This window comes from Notolepis coatsorum, assembly GCF_963971535.1.
Source record: "Notolepis coatsorum genome assembly, chromosome: 5".
Lineage (NCBI taxonomy): Eukaryota > Metazoa > Chordata > Actinopteri > Aulopiformes > Paralepididae > Notolepis > Notolepis coatsorum.
In genome coordinates, this window is record NC_140169.1 from 29,341,644 (window position 1) to 29,367,659 (window position 26,016).

The 26,016-nt window shown below is 45.3% G+C and overlaps 1 protein-coding gene across 1 annotated transcript in view; it reads left to right on the top strand.

The window, feature by feature from the left end:
• The window catches only part of LOC311228603 (uncharacterized protein), a 72,119-nt gene that overhangs the window by 29,599 nt on the left and 16,504 nt on the right, over positions 1-26,016 (top strand). Inside the window, exons 5-6 of the mRNA XM_084314520.1 lie at positions 5,712-5,843; positions 8,310-8,476. Of these exons, the coding sequence (XP_084170646.1) occupies positions 5,712-5,843; positions 8,310-8,476 (299 nt within the window). The remainder of the gene's footprint in view (positions 1-5,711; positions 5,844-8,309; positions 8,477-26,016) is intronic.

The following is a 26,016-nucleotide window of genomic DNA, read 5'->3' on the forward strand; positions in this document are numbered from 1 at the left end:
CATCACACACCCAGATGTGTACACAGAATTCATGAAAGGAGGCTTCTCTGTCCAACTGGGCCCCACTAATCCCTTTGGCAGGATCCCAGTTGACCAAGCTATAGAAGAAACCGTGAACAATGACACCCAGACAGCTGGAGGGACGAAGGGATTCAGCTTGATGTCAGGAGCTGTGGCCAAGTATTACCTAACCGCTGAGTATAGAAGCATGTACCTCAGACAGCTGAGAGACCTGACAGATCAAGGCACGTCCAAACTGTCCCATCCAGATCTACAGCGTCCAAGAATCAAGAGAGATTAAGCCGATGTCCAGTCTCTTCTTGACCTTATGCAGAACAAGTGGTTCAATCCTATGTCCCCTGATGAGAACGATCTGGTTAGCCTGTCCACTGGCTTCATGGCTCCACCTGATGTGACAAGAGATCTCCTGAGAACTCATGAGATAGGAGAAGAGGCATACCAGGTATTCAAACAAACAAGGTTAGATGAGGACCCACCATCTTTAAAGTTTCATGACAAGATGACCAAGCAAAGCCTGAAGACATTCTCCAGTGTCGGCACAAAAAAAGCTAAAGGAAAGAAAGGGCAGGATGTGGTGCTGAGGGCAGACATAAACCTGTTCAGCCACATGATCCTGTTGGCTGAAAGCAGGAAGATAGACATGAAAGTTGTCCTTGCCCACCCACTGGGCCCACTGCCATGGGCACTTGCTAATGCTGATGGGTCTCTACGAAAAACAAACAAGGCTGCACTTGCCAGAGAGCTGGAACAGAATGTGTCTCCTGTTGAACAGATCCCAACACCATCCACTTCCATCATTGATGGGATGAGCCTGGTCCAGAAAATGAATGGCAACAACAAAACCTTTGGACAGGTGGCAGAGTCACTCTTCACCCAGGTCCTCCACGAGGGGGCACAGAGTCAGAAGATTGATGTTGTGTTTGATGTTTACCGCCAGACTTCAATCAAAGATGCTGAACGACAAAACCGGGGTGCAGACACTACGGTCCAATACAAGAACCTGGCAGGAGGACACCACGTACAGCAGTGGAGAACTTTCCTGTGCAGTCCTTCCAACAAGACCAGTCTCATCAAGTTTCTGGTGGAAGAGTGGAACCTCCCACAATACAGAAAGAGGCTGCATGGCAAAGTGTTGTACACAACCTGTGAGGAAACCTGCTACAGGTTGACAGATGGTGGGTGTGAAGAAGTCGCAGAACTGCAATCAACACATGAAGAAGCTGACACTCGCCTGCTCCTGCATGCATCAGATGCTGCAAACATGGGCTCAAAAGCAGTCATCATCATAGCTGAGGACACTGATGTCATGGTGCTTTGTCTTGCCTTCCAGAAGGACATCACCTGTCCCATCTACATGAAGTGTGGGACCCAGAACAGCACACGATATTTTAAGGCTCACAATGACCCGTAACAATGAAATAGTATAGGCATATTATACATTTCCTGAATCCTTATGATCCTGAGAGTGTTGTAGATTTTGTATTTTGTGCCCCTGTTGCTCCTGTATATGTATGATAAAGACAGACCACTTTGTGACATTATCCTAGTGGCTGTTCTGTATAGTTTTAATAGGAGCCTAATACCGCTCTTCTAATTTAAGGCTCACAATCACCCCTGATAAGAAATAGTATAGGCATATTATACATTTCCTGAATCCTTATGGTCCTGAGAGTGTTGTAGATTTTGTATTTTGTGTCCCTATTGCTCCTAGATGACACAAGGCTAAAAGATAGTATATCATTTAGGCGAAAATCGTGTAAAAATGTGTGTTGTTGACTGTTCAAAGAGCTCCAGTGACCTCTATATTGGTCAGAAAGATTCACATCTTAGCTTGAATGAAAGATTACATAGTCCCCTTTAAAATTATACCAAACACAATATTGTGAAACATTGACAGATGTCCTCTACATGAGTCTAAAGCAGGATATGCACCAGCATCTGAAATGCGATTTCCTGAGGGGGTGGGTATACTTCATGACTTGATAAGTATGATTAAGCTACCACTCTGGAAGGGCTATCATACAAAAATATCATCTACAGACATAGATCTTTGAAAAAATGATATGTAAGTTTATTCACCGTGAGTGGCACCGATATCTGGTCTGGCCCATGGACTAATTTCGGGAATTACCCCAGACCGCTCTAAAACCATACTTATATTCACCACGGTATCACACGGGAATGGATGGAAAAATGTATTCTTTTTCACATGGTGAACGATAGATAGGTGATGTCAAATGGGCCATAGTATTGTATCCATAGCTATAATATAGAATATAGTTATAGCTCTACAAACAAGGTGACGCACTCCTATCTTTTAAATCATGGCAGTGCTAGAACGGGGACCCATCTAATTCCCGGCGGTCAATGAGTTAATGACCACTAGTCTTCCTGGGGTCCTCTCACACAAATAATACAACAGAATACAAATACAGAATGTAATTACTAATACAATTATAATAATAAGGAAAAAAACTGAAAGCATAAAGAAAATCTAAAACTTATATTCACCATTGAAGATACAATGAATGGTTGAAGGCCTAACACATTCCCAGAAAAACTCATCTGAAAGGGTAACTGAAATTGATTGATTCAATAATTGAATTATTCAAAGAAAAATACAATAAAAAAAAAGAAAATAATTAAATAAATGTTAACACTTTAATCGCCGGGAACGCCGTAACTCGTCTTTGCTCGCCATGCTCATTCTGCCGAAGACGCCGTAACTCGTCTTTGATATCAATATTTCAAAAATCTGTGATCGAAATCATATTTCTCCTTCGGAGACATGAGATGTACTGGTGAGCTCCACTCAACTGTCTAACGGTTCAAGAGCGCCAACTGGTGGCCGATCGGCAGATCGGCCAACAGGACGTGGCGCGCCAAACAGGAAGTGCTCACCTATATTTCGTCCGGGCACTCGCGATCGTTAGCCGGACTCCATCTCAACACACTGGATAATCAATCGCTCGCCCTAACTCAATAAACAACGTTATTTGGACGTATATAGTATTATACAACCTGGAAATGGTTCATCTATATCAACATCCCATAATCGAAAACTGTCTACTCCAAGCTGATCGTCCAACGGTGCGAGGAAGATATGGTAAGATCCAGCGTTATTTTCTAACGTGTTCCATATAAACTGCTCTGATGACCATATGACCCACACTAGACGAATGATATAACGTTGCCCACGGAATTATAAACGACCCCCCGCCCATCCGGTCAACATCAGATCATACGTAGTAACTTCTAGAAGTACCTCCAGTTGAAATTTTTCATCTGGCACCGATCGCTACCAAACTGTATTTGATCATCAATATAATGCATTTGGGGCTATAAATCAAGTTCTGGAGAAAGCTGCAGAAAACGACAAAAACATACTTATACTTTAGACCATATTTTAGTATGAATATGTGAATGAAAAAGTATAACGTTGCTAATGTCAATTTAGCAATAGAATTTAAAAAGTTATAGCCCTGCAAAGAAGGGGAACTTCTCCATAGACAAATAGAGCTGGCTAGGGATGGTAAATTATGAATTTAACCATGGCGATCAAAGTGTTAATAGTTAGTCATTACTTAGGACTAGCAGTGTTCTTTAGCTGCCTGGTGGGGGTTAGTTCAGCTCAGAAGACAACAGCTCAGAACAGAACACTCAAGGGGGTTTGTGTGTGTGTGTACCTATGACTGTGTGTGTGTGTGTGTGTGTGTGTGTGTGTGTGTGTGTGTGTGTGTGTGTGTGTGTGTGTGTGTGTGTGTGCGCGTGCGCGCGTGCGCGTGTGTGATTAGATTATATTTCATGCTAAAGTTTATCATAGTGTCAGAACAGTGGATATGTTCATCGTTGAAGTTTAATTATTGGTGCATTTTTCAAATACAACAGTCATTATCAAATAATGTGGTCAAACACAAAATACTTGTTACCAAAATAAACTATGCAATGGTCATTTCCTCATAACCCCTGTGATAGACAGCAGTATCAGTGCTTGTGTTTTTATGAAAGACAAACAAAATATTTGATTACAGTATTTGAAGTTTAATCATTACAGTAAAGAAAAATACATACAGTAATGCTCCGTATTGTACAGTAAAAACAAAAACAGTTACAGTAAACAAACTATTGTAAAGTACAGAAAAAAAGGGTTACTTGGTGCTTTTTCAATGTTCACCCAATTGTCGTGAGGCTGATTGACTGGATATTTTCTAAGACTCCATTATCAGCTATTACAGTAACACAAAATGCTATACTGCTCATGTTGGGTTAAAAATGTAATATACCATGCAAAATAAAAACACCAGTGTTAAATCAGAGAATAGTATATGCAAAGGTGTATCACAGCACCAGAACAGTGGATATGTTCATCATTGAAGTTTACGTATTGGTGTATTTTCAAATACAACGGCTATTATCAAATACAGTAATGCGGTCAAACACAAACTACTTGTTACCAAAAGAGACTATGCAATGGTCATTTCCTCATACAATAACCCCTGTGATAGACTGCAGTATAGTGCTTGTGTTTTTATGAAAATATTTGATTATTTGAAGTTTAGTAATCATTACAGTAAAGAGAAATACATGCAGTAATGCTCTGTATTTTACAGGAAAAACAAAAACAGTTACAGTAAACAAACTATTGTAAAGTACTGTAAAAAAAAAAAAAGAAAAAAAAAATATTAAGCAAAAAAATAACGTAAAGCAGCATCTTGCCTCTCTGCGGCATTTGGCCAAATAATTTCATTGACGTCACATCTGACCGCCATGTCTACAAGTGCACTCTCCTGCTGCACAGAGAGAAGACGGCCACGTCCTCCACTTGGTGGTGCTCGTTCAGTTCTAATGTACAGTAAAGATAACAATTACAAAAATAATTCACACCTTTAGTATTTATGAAATATACTAGACATCAATATAAATTTGACAATTACTGTAATTTCAATATACAGTTACTGTACAGTAAATTATACATATTGACTTACCGATTATCTCTCTTACTGTAAAACATCGTATAAAGGATGCCACTGTTCAGGTTTGGCTGCACCACGCTGCCAGCTTCAGCCAGTGTTAGACCTCCGTTTACTGTATTACGGTTTTACAGTCATTTCATTTGAGACAGATGTTCTTCTGCCTCCTTGGCCACGACCCTGTCCTTCGTTGCCAACCTCAGCTGCACCGACTTGCTCCATGTTGCTCCTTTCTTATATTTCTAAGCAGCCTTTTATGTAGTGGTGAAGAGATTATCAATTGTATTGCAATGCTACTCAACTGGGCAAGGTTGTTGAAGGTAATGAGACATTAGTACAAACGCCTCTTGAATTGATTTAGTGATCTGCCTTTGTAGCAATAAGCAATTGAACATTGTTGTAATATTAGGTGGCTGTATTCTGATAATGGAGCATATGATTTAGAGTTTGGCACTTTGCATTTCAGCATAGGATGTAATGTCTTAAGGTAGGAGTTCTGCAAGTCAGTTTAGGACTTTGCATTAAGAGTTTTGCACTTTATATGTAAGCATAGTATTTTGTATCTTAGAGTATGCATTTTGAAAGTCAGTTTGGCAATTTGCATTTTGAGTTTTGTACATTGAAATTCTGCTTTGCAAAATGAGTCAAAGCAATCGTAAAAAAATTCTAACCTGTGTGCATGTGTGTGTGTGTGTGTGTGTGTGTGTGTGTGTGTTACAGGTGGCTGGCAACAGCAGATCACCTATCAGCACCATGTCCAGAACCTCCAGAGGTTCTACAGAATGCTGCAGAACAACGGCTTCCACAAGGACCACGTCAAGACCTTCTTCGCTGGCAACGGACAGCTCCAAGGTACCCGTGGGGGCAGGTGGGTGTGGTTCATGGGCAGGTGGAAATTGGTTCTTCATGGGCAGGTGGATGTGGCTCATGGGCAGGTGGGTGTGGTTCATGGGCAGGTGGGTGTGGTTCATGGGCAGGTGGGTGTGGTTCATGGGCAGGTGGGTGTGGTTCATGGGCAGGTGGGTGTGGTTCATGGGCAGGTGGATGTGGCTCATGGGCAGGTGGGTGTGGTTCATGGGCAGGTGGGTGTGGTTCATGGGCAGGTGGGTGTGGTTCATGGGCAGGTGGGTGTGGTTCATCATGGGCAGGTGGGTGTGGTTTATGCCGGGCAGGTGGGTGTGGTTCATGGGCAGGTGGATGTGGCTCATGGGCAGGTGGATGTGGTGCATGGGCAGGTGGGTGTGGTTCATGCCGGGCAGGTGGGTGTGGTTAATGGGCAGGTGGGTGTGGTTCATGGGCAGGTGGGTGTGGTTCATGGGCAGGTGGGTGTGGTTCATGGGCAGGTGGGTGTGGTTCATGGGCAGGTGGGTGTGGTTCATGGGCAGGTGGGTGTGGTTCATCATGGGCAGGTGGGTGTGGTTCATGGGCAGGTGGGTGTGGTTCATGGGCAGGTGGGTGTGGTTCATGGGCAGGTGGGTGTGGTTCATCATGGGCAGGTGGGTGTGGTTCATGGTAGGGCTGGGCGATATGGCCTAAATATGATATCACGATATTTTCTGACCTTTCGGCGATACACGATACGCATCACGATGTTTTTCTTTTTTTCCCCAAAATTCATTATGAGGCTTACCAAGACAGTATTTGAGTTTGCAAGCTAACATTAAAGACAAAATAAAATACCCATGCATTTAGCATTTTTATATTATATATTAGATTTAGATTATTGGATTATTAGATTATATATTGCATATATTTAGCAATGAGATATTATATGATTTAGATATGAAATATGATGAATTGAAAATGGGGGACCCTGATGTAAACAAGACGAAAGTCTTTCTCTGGTCTGCATCCTCCAGTCCGCTGTTGACTGTTGTTGTATTGAGCTGTACTGTATTGTACCCATGCTGCAATCTGTTAATAACGTTCTCATTCATTCAGTCGGCAAACAGAATCATTTTGATTGACAGTCGCGTCTGCCAATTATGTCACATCGCTTGCACCCGCCCTGCTGTTCTTAGCACCAATCGGCAAGCGCGTATTCATTTTTTACTTCCGCCATTGAGGAGCTCAATGACAATAACAATGGCAGCGGTAGCTCGCCGCGGCCGACGTTTAGCTTTTAGCTCCGCAGAAGGACTAAACGACTGGAGGCATAATGATTTTACTGCAACAGATGTTATAATAAAAGCCTTTCCATACATCTGTCTGATTGAAAACTTTATTAACAGACCGCAGAATGGGCACAACTGAGTCAGCACGGGCTGAGATATGAACGACTAATGCTTGCTATATCTAGGTCGACCTCGGTCGTTGCTATGTAAATACGCCGATGTTATTGAAAGTGTAACTATATAACGTTAATGCCACAAAACGAATGCCTTTGTTATCATAAGTAGTAACTTTTGATGCAGTAGTGTGTGTGTGGGGCGGCGCTGTTCAAAAGTGTCAACGTGTGGACCAGATTGACGCGACACAAGCCTCTTGGGCAAAACATCACGATATCCACGATACGTTTAAAAAGTGTATCGTTAATGAACTGTACCCGATATTTATATAATATCGTCATATCGCCCAGCCCTAGTTCATGGGCAGGTGGGTGTGGTTCATCATGGGCAGGTGGGTGTGGTTCATGGGCAGGTGGGTGTGGTTCCATCACCAGTCAAGTTTAATGAAAATTACACAGGAATACTATGAATCACTAATAGTCTCTTTAAAGCTCTTTAAAGGTACGGTCTGTAATCTAAATGTAATCCAATGTAAACCGCTGAAAGCCAAACCATGGGATTGGAGAGATTGAGAGAGAAGGACTGTACTTTCTGATGATGCCATGCTTTGTTTGCATGTGATATGTTTGTACAACTGTAACAATTTCAAATATTTGTATCAGTATTCTGAAAAAGTAAAGTATTGGCAAAAGATTTATATCAGTATATCATCTGTCTGTCTGTCTGTCTGTCTGTCTGTCTGTCTGTCTGTCTGTCTGTCTGTCTGTCTGTCTGTCTGTCTGTCTGTCTGTCTGTCTGTCTGTCTGTCTGTCTGTCTGTCTGTCTGTCTGTCTGTCTGTCTGTCTGTCTGTCTGTCTGTCTGTCTGTCTGTCTGTCTGTCTGTCTGTCTGTCTGTCTGTCTGTCTGTCTGTCTGTCTCTCTCTCTCTCTGTGTCTTCATCTCTCTCTCTCTCTCTCTCTCTCTCTCTCTCTCTCTCTCTCTCTCTCTCTCTCTCTCTCTCTCTCTCTCTCTCTCTCTCTCTGTGTGTGTCTCTCTCTCTCTCTTTTTCTCTCTCTCTCTCTGTCTCTGTCTCTCTGTGTATCTCGCTCAGATGCGTTTGAAGGTGTATATCCAGCCACAGAGAAAGGAGTGATTCGTAACCATATATCTTATATCTGTCGTAAGCAGCACTGTGCCGACTCCCTAGTGCTCTACCTTAACTCTCCCACGCGCAACGACGGCACCATGCTGCTCTGGGATGGGAACCTCAACGGAATAGTAAGTGGATGCATTGTGTGTGTTTCCATCGTAGAGCAAGGCACTAACACTGCCAGGGTTAGGGGTTCTATTCGATGTGTAGCTCAATGGGTAGAGCAAGGCACTAACACTGCCAGGGTTAGGGGTTCTATTCGATGTGTAGCTCAATGGGTAGAGCAAGGCACTAACACTGCCAGGGTTAGGGGTTCTATTCGATGTGTAGCTCAATGGGTAGAGCAAGGCACTAACACTGCCAGGGTTAGGGGTTCTATTCGATGTGTAGCTCAATGGGTAGAGCAAGGCACTAACACTGCCAGGGTTAGGGGTTCTATTCGATGTGTAGCTCAATGGGTAGAGCAAGGCACTAACACTGCCAGGGTTAGGGGTTCTATTCGATGTGTAGCTCAATGGGTAGAGCAAGGCACTAACACTGCCAGGGTTAGGGGTTCTATTCGATGTATTGCTCAATGGGTAGAGCAAGGCACTAACATTGCCAGGGTTAGGAGTTCTATATGTGTGTGTGTGTGTGTGTGTGTGTGTGTGTGTGTGTGTGTGTGTGTGTGTGTGTGTGTGTGTGTGTGTGTGTGTGTGTGTGTGTGTGTGTGTGTGTGTGTGTGTGTGTGTGTGTGTGTGTGTGTGTGTGTGTGTGTGTGTGTGTGTGTGTAGTCGTTTGAACACACTGAAATAAAAGTTTTGTTTACTTGTTGCTAGATGCCTGTTTTTGAGTTCCAGCTGAGAGGTAGGAGCTGGAACTCAGAAACAGGCATCTAGCAACAAGTAAACAAAAACGTGACTAAACAAAACTTTTATTTCAGTAACGGTTCCATAGGGTTAAGGGTAGGGATGCTCGATATTGGCTTTTTTACCGATACCGATATACCGATATTGTCCAACTCGTAATTTCCGATACCGATATCAACCGATATCAACCGATACCGATATATGCAGGGTCCCCCCCCCCCCCCCCCCCCCCCAAAAAATGGAATAATTTCAGGTAATTAACATTACATATCTCTTGTTGTGGAATTAACACAACATTATGCATACTTTTGACAATAAATAAAATCAGAATTTGTTTTTACTTGCTTGCTAAATAAAGGTTATAGAAATGTAAAAAAAAAAAAAAAAAATGTAAACCGATAGGCTACAGATATTTTCCGATATCACATTTTAATGCCGATATCGGCCGATAATATCGGACATCCCTAGTTAAGGGTGATGTCTTATCTGGTACAGGTCCAAAGTTGATAACAACAAGTTTTACACATGTTTTTGTAATGTGTGTACCGGCAATAATTCGGCATGATTCGGCATGATTATCCAAAATGGCTGCCATTCATTCAGACACGCGAGTCAAAACAAAGAACTTGTTGGTCTTCTTCTGCCCCCTTGTAGTTGCAATCAGCCCTCGCGTGGGATACCCCTGGCTCCAGAATTGATAATAATAATAATTCATTTATTTTGTATAGCGCTTTTCAAAGACCCAAAGTCACTGACAATAGGCAAACAAGAAACAAATAAAACAAAGAAACATAGAACCACAGGGAAACGGAGGACAATAAGAATACACAGGAACATAAAACCACGAGTAACGGATAACAAATATGGGAGTGAGTAGGGGAGACAGTCGGGAGGAGAGTAAGGGAAAACCAAGGGGGGTGGGGGGGGCAGGAGAGGAGAGAATGTGGGGCAGGGAGAAATGGTGGCGAGTTAGAGGAGGGTGGTTATGGGTAAGTAAGGTTGAATGCTTGGGAGAACAGGTAGTTTTTGAGTCTGGATTTGAAGGTGGAGAGTGAGGGAGAGTCTCTGATGGTCTGAGGGAGGGAGTTCCAGAGTCGGGGTGCAGCTCGTGAGAATGCCTGGTCACCAAAACTTTTGAGTTTGGATGACGGGACAGTGAGTTTTGGACCATCTGCAGTTTATGGAGGGAGCGGGAGGTGATGCCAATGAGGAGGGAGTTACAGTAGTCCAGGCGGGAGGAGATGAAGGCGTGTATGAGGGATTCAGCAGCAGGGGGGGAGAGGCAGTGACGGATTTTGGCAATGTTATGGAGGTGAAAATATGAAGTTTTGACAATGGAGCGGACATGGGGGTCAAATGAGAGGGTGGGGTCGAGGATGACACAGAGGTTGCGGACTAGGGGGGAGGGGGTGATGGTGGATTAATTTATGGTGAGTGTGATGGGTCCGGATCTGGTGAGGGTGGTGTTGGTGCCGATGATGAAAAGTTCTGTCTTGTCGCTATTTAATTTGAGGAGGTCATCCAGGTTTGTAGTTCAGTGATGCAGGATTCAATCTGACTGAGGGGAGGGCTGTGGGGGGATTGTGTGGTGATGTAAATTTGGGTGTCATCAGCATAGCAGTGGAAGTTGAGGTTGTATTTGCGAATGATGTGACCGAGGGGGAGAATGTAGCAGATGAAGTATCGCTTTGGATAAAAGCGTCAGCTAAATGACTAAATGTAAATGTAAATGTAAATGAAGAGCAGGGGGCCTAGGACTGAGCCTTGGGGGACCCCCTGTGTGACTGGGGAGGGGGAAGAGGTGTGGCCGGAGAGGGAGATAAATTGATGTCTGTCAGTGAGATAGGAAGAAAACCAGTCAAGTTCATTGGCTACAAAGACTGTCAATAACCGGATGTGGTCACTTGTCCCAATGTCTTGTCAAATGACACTCGTTGGTTGTTTGGTCTTGCAAGCATGCAATAGGTCGAGTATGGTGTCGATCGAATGGCAGCAAATTTTACTTTCCAACAATGTATCATGGTTGATTGGGAAAAACACAGCCCGAAGCCGACGAGGCCCACGGTAATTTTGGGTTTTACAAAGGTTTTTGTAATGTGTGTACCGCAATAATTCTGTGTGATTATCTAAAATGGCCATCCGCTTCCATTCATTCAGACGTGCAAGTCAAAACAAAGAACTTGTTGGTCTTTTTCTGCCCCTTCTCGTTGCAATCAGTGCTTGTCTGGAATAGCTTTCGGAGCAGACACTCTTTGGCTACAACGATGGTCAATCATAATAAACAAACTTGAATTTGAACTTGAAACTTTTCGCCATCAGCGGTGACTGGTCAGTTCACGACAGTTTACAACCGGACGTGGTCATGCGTTGAAACGGCTTGTCAAATGATGCTCGCCGGATATTTCGTGTTGTAACTCGACACCCGAAGCATGCAATAGTTTGAGTGTGGTGGCGATCGAAAGGCAGCAAATTCAACTTTCCAACAATGTATTGAATGATCAGGAGAAACGTAGCCCGGAGCCGACAGACGAGAGCAAAGTGGCGCGATCGTGCGTGCGTCCCATTAACGTTAAGAGGTTAATTAACATTAACAGATTAACATTTTATGAGCAAACGAAATTCGTTAGATTGGACATTTGAAAACTCTCGATCAACTTCCGGTTAGCGAGGAACAGGTAGACAGCTGCAAGGAAGAGCTCCCGGTCAAAACAATTAAAAAAGGAAGTAAAATGTTCTCAAACACGCTAAAAAGTGACAACTTGAAGACAAGAGAAAGATGACGAGAGAAGAACGACTCCCGACAAGGAAAATACACTGAAGGAAAAGATACAACATGAGGGGATGACGCAACAGGTACAACAAGCTAACGTAACGTTAGATAACAGTAGGGACCAACCCGGCTGGGTGGCGAAGCTACAAGCTAACATGAAAGCTAACATGCAAGCTATTCAGATGAGCATGAATGCTAATTCAAGTAAGATCGATAAACAGATGAGAAGGTTGGAAGAATGAATAGGCGGACTCTGGGAAATATTAAAGAGGGGGCTGGAGGATTTCAGAAAGGCAGACCAACCAGGCTGGGGGGCGAGGCAACAAGCTAACATACAAGCTAACATGCAGACCGGACTAGATGCAATACAGAACATTCAGAGGAGCATGGAGGCTAATTCAAAAGAATTAAAGCATACGGGCCCAAAAGAAAGACATAGGGACATTGGAAGCGCCCAGACCAACCAGGATTCAAGCACTGAGGTCACCCAGACCAACCAGGATTCAAGCACTGAGGTCGCCCGGACCAACCAGGATTCAAGCACTGAGGTCACCCAGACCAGCCAGGATTCAAGCACAGAGATCACCCAGACCAGCCAGGATTCAAGCACTGAGGTCACCCACACCAACCAGGATTCAAGCACTGAGGTCACCCACACCAACCAGGATGCAAGCACTGAGGTCGCCCGGACCAACCAGGATTCAAGCACTGAGGTCACCCACACCAACCAGGATTCAAGCACAGAGATCACCCAGACCAGCCAAGATTCAAGCACTGAGGTCACCCACACCAACCAGGATTCAAGCACTGAGGTCGCCCGGACCAACCAGGATTCAAGCACTGAGGTCACCCACACCAACCAGGATTCAAGCACAGAGATCACCCAGACCAGTTGACGAGACAGCCTTGGCTCCCCCCTCCAGCACGCATACGAGTGGGGGTGGGGGGGAGGGGGCAGGGGGTGGGGGGGCCGCATGCCACTCTTATCTTATTCAAGCACAGAGATCACCCAGACCAGCCAGGATTCAAGCACTGAGGTCGCCCCGACCAACCAGGACTCAAGCACTGAGGTCACCCACACCAACCAGGATTCAAGCACTGAGGTCACCCACACCAACCAGGATGCAAGCACTGAGATCACCCACACCAACCAGGATTCAAGCACTGAGGTCACCCACACCAACCAGGATGCAAGCACTGAGATCACCCACACCAACCAGGATTCAAGCACTGAGGTCACCCACACCAACCAGGATTCAAGCACTGAGGTCACCCACACCAACCAGGATTCAAGCACTGAGGTCACCCACACCAACCAGGATTCAAGCACTGAGGTCAAGATGAGAGAGGAGTAGAAGGAGACGAGAGGAGGTGAAAGGACACGGCGATACAAGGAAGGATGAGTACAGAACGGAGCTACTGTGAAAGACAATTCAAGCTTTGATTTGGAATACATACCACATATACATATTATTTGAAAATAAATGGATGTTTTGATTCGGGACACATTATAAGTACCACATAAACTACTGTGAAAGACAATTAAACATTTTATTTGGAATATGTACTACGAATACATATTATTTGAGAATAAATGGATGTTTTGATTCGGGACACATATTATAAATAACTATTATAATAAACTAAGTGAAACCAGAGAATTTAAATATATACAAATAAGAAAAAACAATTCAAGTTCTGATTTGGAATACATACAACGTATACATATTATTAGAAGATAAGTGAAACCAGATAATTTAAATATATACAATTAAGAAAAAACAATTCAAGTTCTGATTTGGAATACATACAACGTATACATATCATTTGAAAATAAATTGATGTTTTGATTCAGGACATATATTATAAGTATTGCATACTGGACTAAGCTGAAGGTGAGGAACATGAGGGAAACATATTCAAAGCCCTGACCGGGAGCTCTGGAGCTGAACTTAGATCACATGAAAGACAATAATTCAAATCACATGTTGGACAATTATAGTGAGCTTGGGAGAATAACCACTGGGGATATCTTCGCCACTAGGGGGGGGGGGGGGGGGCCCTCTCACTTGTCCCCTCCACCCGCCAACGGGGACAAGGGGGATACAAATTAGAACCCCCAAAAAAACCTGGGAAGTACCAAATGTCTTTTTTCTTTTCTTTTTATGTCAGGTTAGAACAGCAGTTGCTATAAATTAGGGCTGACCCTTATTAGTCGATTAGTCGACTAATCGGTCGAAAGGGGCCGTAGTCGACTAACCAACCTCTTAGTCGAATAGTAAAAAAAAAAATTAAAAAAAATTATAATATATATATATATATATTTTCTTTTAAGATTTTTTTTATCATTCTTTCCAAAAGAAAAGAGGCCTAGAAGCGTGGCTAACGCTAATGGCACGCATACCAGAGGCTAACTGCCTACGAAAACAGGCACTGAAAGAGGATTTCACCCATCTAATGAACACACTAGACTAGACAAATATCAAGATGTATCCATCAGTGGACCAATTGCATGCTTTTGCAGAGGACAAGAAGCCTTCAGTCGACTCCTTCAGACATTAAGCACCCCACAGCCCAAATGGAATGATAAAAAAATATATATATATTAAAAAAAATATATATTATACTTTTTTAATTTTTATTTAATTTTTTTTTAGTCGACCAATAGTCGAATAACGGCAAATTTTTGCCAATCATAGTCGACCATCCAAATCCTTAGTCGGGGACAGCCCTACTATAAATGTACATATTAATCATTTATAGTAGGTTGTAAAAGTTGTACATTTACATTTACATTTACATTTAGTCATTTAGCTGACGCTTTTATCCAAAGCGACTTACAAGTTCTGTACGACAAGTCATCAGGAAGAGTACAACTCTATCAGCTGAGTAACAATGTTCATCAAAGTGTTGCGTGTTGTGGGGTCGGTGTGCGTGGGGTGGGGTTCTTTTTGGGCCCTCGGCTGCTATGGTCTGGGCGGTCTTGTCTCTGGGCCGGGGGGCCCCGGGCTTGGGGTCGCGGGGAGTCTGAGGGCCATTGAGGCGTGGTGCTCTGGCCTTCTGCTGGCCTGGGGTTGGGGTTCTCGTGGGCCGGGGACCTGGCAATCGGGGTGGGGGTGGGTGGGGGCTCTGAAAATAATAATAATAATACTGAAAATAATTCAAGGGACCAATGTCAATGTACTGTTTTATGTTTGGTTTTGTTTCAGTATTGTCTAAATGTTGTAAATTGATAAATGTGAATAAAAATGTAAGTAAAAAAAAAAATATATATATATATCTCGATCTGCGAGTGCATTTGCGCTATGTATTCAAGCTGAGAACACAACCCTCGGCACCACCCTTGGCACCTCCTCTCCCATTTTCCTAGAGACGAAAAGTAACCTGGTGTAACTCGAGCGCCTACTGGTTGATCCACCGGTAACAACTCGGCAGGGGTAGACCATCCTAAGGGCTACATCTGTAGCTCTGTTGAAGGCATTCAACATAGTTGACCATTGGTTCAAAAACGACTTGTCTGAGAGACTTCAATGTGTGAAAACAGTCATTTCCCAATCAGATTTTCTATCCATTACAAAAAGGTGTCCCGCAAGGATCAGTCCTGGGCCCTGTTTTATTTACCATATAGATTAATACTATTGTCTTATCTCTGAACAGTTCATCTTTGCGCCAATGACACTATTGTCTATAGTATCACTGATTCTGTTTTAACATTTTGGTTGCCGAAAACGTAGAACTACGTTTCTGTCGCCCGATCGTTGAGTGCCGGAAACGTAGATCTACGTTTTTCTCACGGTATTTCTTTTATTAGCTATTGCCATTCATAATTCAGCGGGGCACCTTGTGCATGCTGTACTGAATGTGCCTGAGCTGGCAGACGGTCTTATACCGCCCTCTAACGCCTTCGACCATTATTGCACCCCGTTAGAAACGGGTTCGTTTCTTTTCTCTACCGAGCTGTGGTGTGGGGGTGGGTCCTAAACACTCCGGCAAAACACACGCTTGTAGGGATGGTTTTGACTACTGACCCTGCCCGCCCGTTGAAGTGCAATGCTCAACAACGTCGGAGAGAGGATCGCTGTGGATAACTGGAATGGCGATCAGATATTTGGATTATTTTTATTGCATTACATCAGAGACCAGGTGTTGGTGACAGGTATAGACAAGACGGGTTGTTATGGTCACGTCATTCACAAATGGGTCACGTGGTGTAGTAGTATGAGTAAAAGTCAGCTGTTCACCGGCGGGTTTCAGGTATTGAAATGATGAGGGAGTGAACGGGGAAGTCATACTTTGCTAACCGCACGTTACACAATATCCAATCAAGCTGTGATTTGCTTTTAATGACGTTACTATATCAACTGCTTTTAATAGCAATAAAGTAACCAAACGCAGTATCCTGGAGCAGTGATTTCATGACAATCGGCGCGTCTGGCAGGTAGAATTATTTCCCCGGTTTAGTCTCTCGGTGACTCCATAAATGTTTGGATAGTCGCCATACATTTGTTAGCAAACAGTGACACTGAATGAAGGATTGGAGCCACGAAAGGTCCCGACAAGTCAGACATTATTGGACGCGGAACTATGGAATGATCGCACGCACGCACACACGCACAAAGGACCGGACCGAGCCAGTGCCTATCAACGGATTTGCGGTAATGTAACCCGACCCGTTGCGTTCTGCTGTGGACCCATGTTGGTTCGTTTGGAACAATTTTGAGCTGGTTCTACCGCTGAGTGAAACTGTTATTATGAGTCTGAATACGCTGTGGATGTGTGTGCGCGGCCCGTCGGACCAAGCTTGTATCATGTGTGTGTCAACAAACAATTAACATGCGCTGCACTGCACTGCTCTGCACTGCTGTGGCTGATATATGTGCGGGCTTTGCAAATGCATTGAATATTGGAATTGGATTCTCATGGTGATAACTTTCTTGTGCATTCAAAATGAGTGGTTCAAATGTTGGGAAACAGGACAAAGAAAAGAGAAAAATAACTCTCACTGCAAAAGCTCTGGCAAATAAAGTCGAATCACTCCAAAAGAAACGCAAAGGGAAAGTGGAGGAAATAGAACATCTGATAACCTATGTCAAAGAGCTCATGAAAAATGACCAAAATGTTGCACTGGTTAAAGCACAACTTGACGTTTTGATGCAAGTGTCTGACAATTCTAATGAGCTACATAACTATTTGATGCCTCTTATTCCACACGATGAACAAGAACAACAAAATGACTGGTTCTCAAAGGTCAATAAACATAAAGATGGATTCATTGAAGATGTTAATGCCTGGTTTTCAGTAACCAGAGGAAACAAACCTCAGTTAGAGGCTCATAACAGGCCTACTGAAATGCAGCAGCATGAGGTTGCAGAGGAGGAAAATGGAGAACATGGGAGTGTGGGAAATGTGGAAGTGACTGGGCCTCAGTCACACAGTTTTCGTTATGCTCAAGAGGATGTTCAACCAGAGGACAGCATATCCAACCATAGTAGCAATAATTATGGTTCAAGATCTATTAGATCAAAGGTTTCCTCAAATGCATCTACACGTCTCAGAGCCGAGGCCGACATGGCCGCCTTAATGGCTCGGCAAAAGTTGCTTGAACAAAAACATGCTCTTGAAGACCAGGAAGCTCAAATAAAGAAACAAGCAGACATAGCAAGGCATGCTCTTGAAGACCAGGAAGCTCAAATAAAGAAACAAAAGGAACAACTTCAGTTTGAAGCGGACATAGCCGCATCGGCAGCAAGGCTGAATGTTCTGAGAACCTCTGGGTCAGGGGTGTGGAGTGCCGCTTCTTGTAGATCGGATGGAATGGAATCCTACTTTGAAAAGGGCCTCAACATTAATGCAGAGGCATTTATACCACCCAAGGATGGAAGAGGACAACCTGCATATGTCGGAGGCACACGGCCAAAGCAAAGACAATCTGATGGAGCCAAATACCTCCAGAAGCCCTCATCACTCACACAGACCCAGACTATAATCTCAAACCCTACGTACCCAGCGCTCACACAGAGACAGAGCACGGTCCCAAAGGCTACAGGGTATAGACTTTCTATTGTCTTTGTATAGAGACATACAATCTGTGTCCAGGAACAACAGCAGTGAACAGAACAACATGATGTCTATTATGCAAAAACAAAACGACATCACTTCCATGTTGGTGCATCAACAATGCATTGCTTCACTGCCTAAAAGAGACATCCAACCATTTGAAGGTGACCCTCTGCAGTACCATGGCTTTATGCAGTCCTTTGAACAGACCATAGAAAGGAGGACTGACAATGCTGTTGATTGCCTGCACTATTTGGAGCAATACACCAGGGGGCAGCCTAAACAACTAGTCAGAAGTTGTCAACATATGACTGATGGCACTGGATATGCTACGGCGAAGGCTTTACTCCAGGAACACTTTGGAAATGAGCACGTCATAGCATCCGCTTACAGGGACAAAATCTTTGCATGGCCAGCTATTAAGTCTGAGGATGGGAAAGCCTTACAAGCATACAGCCTATTCTTGCGCGGATGCTGCAATGCCATGAAAGACGTGCATAACCTATGTGACCTAAATACATCTGCAAACATGCTTGCTGTTATCAAGAAGTTGCCCTACAAGCTGAGGGACAAATGGCGAACAGAAGCATGTAACATCCAGGAAAGACATCGCAAACGTGCTATGTTTACTGATATTGTGACTTTTATTGAGCGGGAAGCGAGAATCGCTACAGACCCTGTATTTGGAGACATACAAGACGCTCCAATGACGGGGGCTTTCAAGGAAAGTGGCAGAGCTAGACCTGTGCCTCGTCTTCAGGCTAGAGGGAGTAGTTTTGCCACAACGTTCTCCACAATTGAAAGAGATGCTCATTGGGAAAACAGAGTTAAGGATGGATATGAGGAGACTTGCCTTTTCTGCAAAGAGGGTGGACACACACTGGAGTCATGTACTCTATTGGAGAGGAGAGCTCACAGTGAGAAGATGGAGTTCCTGAAGGAGAATGGAGTTTGCTTTGGATGCTTGTGCACTGGGCACATCAGCAGAGAGTGCAGGGAACGTCTGTTTTGCAGGACATGTGGCTCATGACACCCCAGCTTGCTTCACATCCACTCTAAGGAGAATGGAGATGCAGAGAAAGGCAGGAGCAACTCAGACAGAGCAGTGGACAGAACTCTAGTCGAGATCCATACCGGTGGCCTTACTGGGGCCGGTGATCAAGATTGCAAGCTTGCCATCGTACCAGTTAAGGTTAAATCAAGCACAGGTCAAAGGTCAGTGGAAACCTATGCCTCTCTAGACCCAGGGAGCTCAGCGTCCTTCTGCACAATGGGTCTGATGGATAAACTAGGACTATCTGGGAGTAAAACAAGGATCCTTCTACATACCATGGGCCAAGAAAAGGTGGTTGACAGTTGCACTACATCTGACTTGGAAGTCGCTGGATTGGACAGTGACCGATACTGTAAAATACCAAAAATCTTTGCACAACATCAAATGCCTGTCAATCGAAGTAACATCCCACAACTGCAAGATCTGGAAAAATTGCCTCATCTGAAGCATGTTTATCTGCCACAGATAGATGCAGACGTGGAAATGTTGATTGGTCTGAACGTTCCCAGAGCCTTAGAACCACTGGAAGTCATCCGAAGTGTGAATGGAGGGCCATATGCAGTCAATACGATGCTTGGATGGACTGTAAATGGACCAGTTGGAGGAGACGACAGTGTCATGGCAGCGTTCGGAGCTAGTTCTGAAAGCTCAAGCAGCACCAATAAGATGGAGTATAAATGTAAAGTTCATCGGGAGGTGATCGACGAGGCCAAGCAGGAGTTAAAGATACAGAGAGGAGAGAACACATGGCTCCTCCCAGAGCTCGACCAACGTCTTCATCAGATACAACAGGAGATCATCTTCAAGACCAAGAAGAAGAAAAGGTAAAAAAAGATCAAAAAGGAGAAGAAGAGACAAGAGGAGGAGAAAGCCAAAGCAGAGGCCATCCAACAGGCTGGTCTGCATAGGCTGGAGTTGAATCCATACTGGAAAGATGGAGGGAGTGGTCTTCCCCCAGTGCATAAGACTGGTACTGCAGCACATAAAGCCTCAGTAGAGAATGATGGAGGTGTTGGTTGGTTGAGGAAGAGTTTGAAGAGGATGAAGGAGCAGGCGGAGAGAGAACAACGCAGCCTCAGTGACGTGGTGTCTCAGAGATATGGATCTATGGAGAAGTTTCAGAATCAACTTGCAGAAGCTGAGAGAGCAGCACATGGAGAAAGAGAGGAGAGGATGGCAAGAGGAGGAGGAAGAGAGGACAGAGAGAAGAGAATGGAGGAGGAGAGGAGAGGAGGATGGGATGGAGAGAAGAGGATGAGGAGGGACTCCATACAGTACTCGACGAAATGGAATCAATTCTCAACAGTAGACATCTCACATACCTGCCACAAGTACAGGAACGACAGAACAAAGATCAAGCGGAACTTCATCCCCGGTGACATAGTGCTCAATAATGGACGATTCCGCACCACGGAATTCGTGGATCATTGGGAGGATTACAGAGACGATGCCAGACGAGATCGGACTTGTGCGACAGGTCTGGATTAAGACGCGGACCTGCAGCTTTCTCTATAGACCTGTGACAAAGATTTGCCTTATTCAGGAGTCAACAGTCATGAAGGCTTTGTTTCTTTTCATGATTTTGGATTATTTTGACTTTTTTGTGACGTTTGAATTGACTTGACTTTGGGGGCGGGGGGGGGGTTCGATTTAAGAAGAGTATCAAGACCTTATGAACTATGAACTCCTTGCGCACAAAAAAAATCGAAAAAAGACAAAAAAAATTGAACGAAATTTGTATTGTGGTGTTTTATATTAATTGTGTGTTAGTGTTAGTAATTATTACTGTGAAATGAGATTATGTAATAATTAGGGGCCGGCTTGTTGGTGACAGGTATAGACAAGACGGGTTGTTATGGTCACGTCATTCACAAATGGGTCACGTGGTGTAGTAGTATGAGTAAAAGTCAGCTGTTCACCGGCGGGTTTCAGGTATTGAAATGATGAGGGAGTGAACGGGGAAGTCATACTTTGCTAACCGCACGTTACACAATATCCAATCAAGCTGTGATTTGCTTTTAATGACGTTACTATATCAACTGCTTTTAATCGCAATAAAGTAACCAAACGCAGTATCCTGGAGCAGTGATTTCATGACAATCGGCGCGTCTGGCAGGTAGAATTATTTCCCCGGTTTAGTCTCTCGGTGACTCCATAAATGTTTGGATAGTCGCCATACACCAGGTAAGGACATTATATATGAAAGCTTGCGTTGATCTGATATTTATTTCTACCCCGATCGACGCTGTCTCTGTGTCTGTATGTGTGGCTGTTTGCCGTTGGGTTGCAGGAGGGGGGAGGGGGGGCTGCACGCCGCTCTAAACAACATTGCATGCGTGCACGAGGAAGGGTAATAATTTTTACGTTTACATGGGGTTAATGGACGGCAAGGAAGGGGTCACTTACCGGAAGGGGTGTGGCACTCAATGTGTTAATGCTTTGCAAGATGTACTTACAGTATTAGTTATTAGTCTCAAACTAGTGCTAAATGCTAGTAAAACAAAATATATGTTGTTTTCTAAAGCCAAAGGTGTTATTAACAATGACTTGTATATTTCCACTGAGTGGGTCTAACATTGAAAGAGTCAAATACCTATTGTCTGAGTGTATGGTTAACCTCTTAAGCCCTCACCATATTTTCAGAAGATTTGCCTAAAAGTACATACCCAAGTAAATGGAAGATTGCTCCACTTCTACAAGGCTCATTTGCATGTTCTTGGTATCTAGGGACATCTATGGACCTCAGGGAATGTATTCCCAGTGTCAGGAATATTGTGTCTGTTACTATGCTTGAGTAAATTGTAATGAACCAAACATTTTCTTTCCATCTTTGATGGTGAATAACACTATGCTAACATTGACCAACGTTTTGCTCATTCAGCACCTTCTTGAGATCAAAGTGCTTTTTTGTAGATACAGTACTACATTTTTCCATCCGGACACATGCCATTTGAAATATGAATATAGAATATAGAATATCAGGCCTATAAATTACCTTATTATGGCCAAGTCATACATCTATGGATCGGGCCAAATCTCCCCTTTCCAATGGCAGAGTTAACGTAAGGTTATGAATATAACCAAGTTCTATGAATACTGGTGACGCTCAGCGTCATCTGCACTAACCTCACTTCGTGCATATGCACTGAATAAAAATCCACAATGTACCTTTACATACCAACATTCGTCTGGCCACACCCCTATCCGCTACCTTCATAAGCAGGTGTGTGGTCACCTACTCGCCTCCTTCCCAATCTTTCACCACAAGGCGAGATCAAAGGCCGCAGTGGCGTCCCGACGCTGAGCGTCACCAGTATTCATAGAACTTGGTTATATTCATAACCTTACGTTCTATATCATACTGGCTGCCGCTCAGCGTAATCTGCACTACAGGAGCTGAGCGGGAGCCTGAAGCTCGACAAATGTACCCCACTGAGGCCCCCCACAACCATCAGAACCGGGGAGGACCGAGCCCCCCCGACCCTCCCTAATGGAGGATACCCCCCCTATTGGAGGATGGGAGGGAGACGGATCCGACCGTGCGAAGAGAAACTCGAGCAACTCAACGCACAGAGTGAGCAGACCGTGGCTTGACCCCACGACTACCCACACGCACAACCCGCATGCCACCAGGGAACGAACGGAAGGAACAAACCTTGTTACCGCCCCCAAAAACACGTGGTCGAGAGCAACTCAACCCCGTGGCAAGGCCGTAGCAGCGGAGCGCGAAGGAAGACCCAGACCCACTGAAGGGACTGGATCCCCCAGAAAAAGGGGGCCCGGAGAGGTCAATGACGCCACAGCATCAAGACCTCACAAGACCGCCTGGCACACTGACCCTGGCAAACTCAGGCAGTCAGCATGGCCGTAACTCGAAGCACTCAAAAGGCTACACTACAGCAGAAGCAGGCAGCGCACCGGGGAGACGACCCCAGAGGGGGTCGATCCCTCAAACCAGGCAGCAGGCGTTTGACCCGAGCCTGGAGCACTGCGGACGAGACAGGCGCCAAAGGGGTCAACTGAAAACAGCACCCCGGCGGAAGGGGCGTATGCTGGCATTGTTGCGCACCATGACAAAGCCTCCACCAAAAAACCCTGACCCAGAGGGGCCGAGGCACAGAATGCTGACACGATTGGCAGACGTCATGAACGTGCAGGGGCACACTCAACCGGGTAACCCGGGAGTTGACTCTGCTCCAACACACCAGGGAATCAACCACCCTCTTGGTACCACATGCGGTGGTTGATCCTATAACCCCTCAAGAAAAAACTCCAAAACACACCTGCGGGTACACACTGGCTATACCGCAGTGCAAGCGTTTCAGTTTTCAAAAAGGGGTTATTCCAGGCCTACGGGTCGACAAAACACAACTTCGGACCAGGCCCGGCGGCTCGGGAAGCACACAGGGCTGCCAGAGGAGGTCCATAAGACCAGCCCAACAGCCCCCTCTTCGCCATGCGTGAGAGAGGAGCGAAAAGAATGGAGAACCAGCCCCTTCATGATAGCGCAGGGTACAACATGTACCCAACAAAGGGTCTCCATAACGCCCAACCCTGTGACACCCGGGCCGACCCGGCATTTTTTCCCCCGAAAAAAGGACAAGTCCCTCAGGGTACCAGAACAGCAGATCTGCGTCCCCGGCGGACAACGGGTTAACTGACATCCCCACTCCAAGAGAGGGGGTAGGTACGCATGTCGATCTAAAACATGAAAAGAGGGCGCCACCCAGATGGTCCCATTCGTACCGCGCTCAGTGGCCCACCCCAAGGGCATGAGACCCCTCTACCTATGTTTTGATCTATTCCGTTAACATCCCCCAGATATGAACGAGAATTCGTCGAGACCTAGTAACAGGCGCTCGGAAGAGAAAACCTCCATCCCAGTTGCCCTATAAAAACACAGTTTTAATAATGAGCAACCAAGGCGTACCAGCCTCATGCGTGATTCTCATCAGAAACACCCCGAGCCAGCACTATGTACGCGTCGAGACCCAAACACATCAATGGATAGTCTAACCAGACACCAGACATTGGTCCTTCAAGTCGCCTGGGAGAACGACAAGGAGTTGCCGTGCTTCATATTCTTCCCTTTTTTTTATTAAAAAGAAAGAAACACAGACTGACATGAATCCCACGTGACGCGGCTGAGGGTAAATTTTTTTACATTCTTACATCCCGCCACCCTCACCACAGAGAGGAGACGGGAATCCTCAGAGAGACTTCCCACGTGAGCCACGAATTGAAAAGTCACGGTAACATTGAGCCATGTGACCAACAGACTCAAGTTACGCGTATATCGAGCGTAGCAGAACACTAAGTTCCTACGCTCCGCCCCGACAACTTGACAATGACAGACCCTACATACGGGTCTGAAAAAACTCACGGAAGCCGTCGTCCAATAGAAACGTGCCTAGTGACGTATTCTATGACGGGGGGAAACCCATGACTCAACCGCCCGTGATAGGTGCGGAGTCAGGGAAACCCCCCCCCCGTGCCAAGCTGCCTAACAGCTTGGCCGGACCGAATGAAAAGAGAGTAAAAAAAAAAAACCCGACCAATCAGAAGAGGGAAGGAGGGGTTTATCCGGTACCCCCTCGCAAGCCCAACCCTTGAATACGACAACAACAATAGCCATATGATACCTTAAGTAGCCAGTATGCTAATGAACAGCGCAAAGCCAATTCAATGCACGCTAGCCACAGACAAGTCTGTAAACAGGGTTTATAACAAGGCCAAAGTTATATATGTGTGAACCCGACACCCGTGTTTATGTTGCAAGACACAGAAAATCTGATAGAGAGAGAGAGCAGCCTGAACCGCGGTACCTTTACACACACGAGCATTACTGCAGACCAACACAACAGTGTTCCGGCTCAATATCACTGTTTAAGCAACAGAGCACACAACTAACCTCTACCTTTATGTGAAGACGGCACGGTGGTGTAGTGGTTAACACTGTCGCCTCACAGCAAGAAGGTCCAGGGTTCGATTCCCGCTTGGGGACCAGGTTTCCATGATGCCAGTTACCCAGGTGGGGTATCTCCCAGGCCTTTCTGTGTGGAGTTTGCATGTTCTCCCCGTGCTCGCAAGGGTTTCCCCCCCGATAAGATAAACCCAATGGAAAAACATGCACAACAACAAGATCGCTAACGCTGTGGCGTCCTTGACGAAGACGGACAGGAGCACTTGGATTGGTCCCCTGGCGCGGCTCACGTTGACGCCTGTCTGCTCCCGGCTGCCCTTGGGGGGGAAGGACGACGGGATGGGTTAATCGCAGATACGAATTGCATGCATGCATCGCATGTGTGCCAATTGATGACCTCGGAGCAGGTCCTAAATTATAAGACCTAACCTTCAGGTCGAGGCAGAAAAAACCTTTTTCAACCGAGTGTAAGCTGCAGGCCTTGCTTAAGCTCTAACATGAAATGTAGCGACCAACAAGACTTAAAGTCTAGCCCTCCTATCAAACCCACACTAGCGAAAGGTTCACACATCGTATCCCCATCATATGTAGTGAATAAACACACAGTTTGTAACAAAAAATAGTCCCTCCCAGGAGGGACTTTTTATTTCTTTTAACAAAATCATATGTTGGGCCGGGAAGAAAACAGGGGGGACCACAAAGGGAAAAAAGTCACTTTTAGCGACGCCTGCCACGAGCCGCTCGGGACTTGCCACCCCAGGGAGCCCCGGAGGGACGGTAAAGGATAGGAGGCTGGTCACGACGATCCCTACCGTCACCTCCGAGCGTGGATGGGCCGGCTGCAGTGGCGGAGGCGCCCTCTTTCCTCCTGGCCTTCTTTGCTGAAGGTCCAGCAGTGGCGGTGGTAGCAGCGGCGGCTACGGCGGCGGAACCCCGACGACGAGCCTTCCGTCTGACTCCACCGGCGACATCGGGCGGGGGGAAATGAGGCTGGAGCACGGAACGCTCCTCCTGCA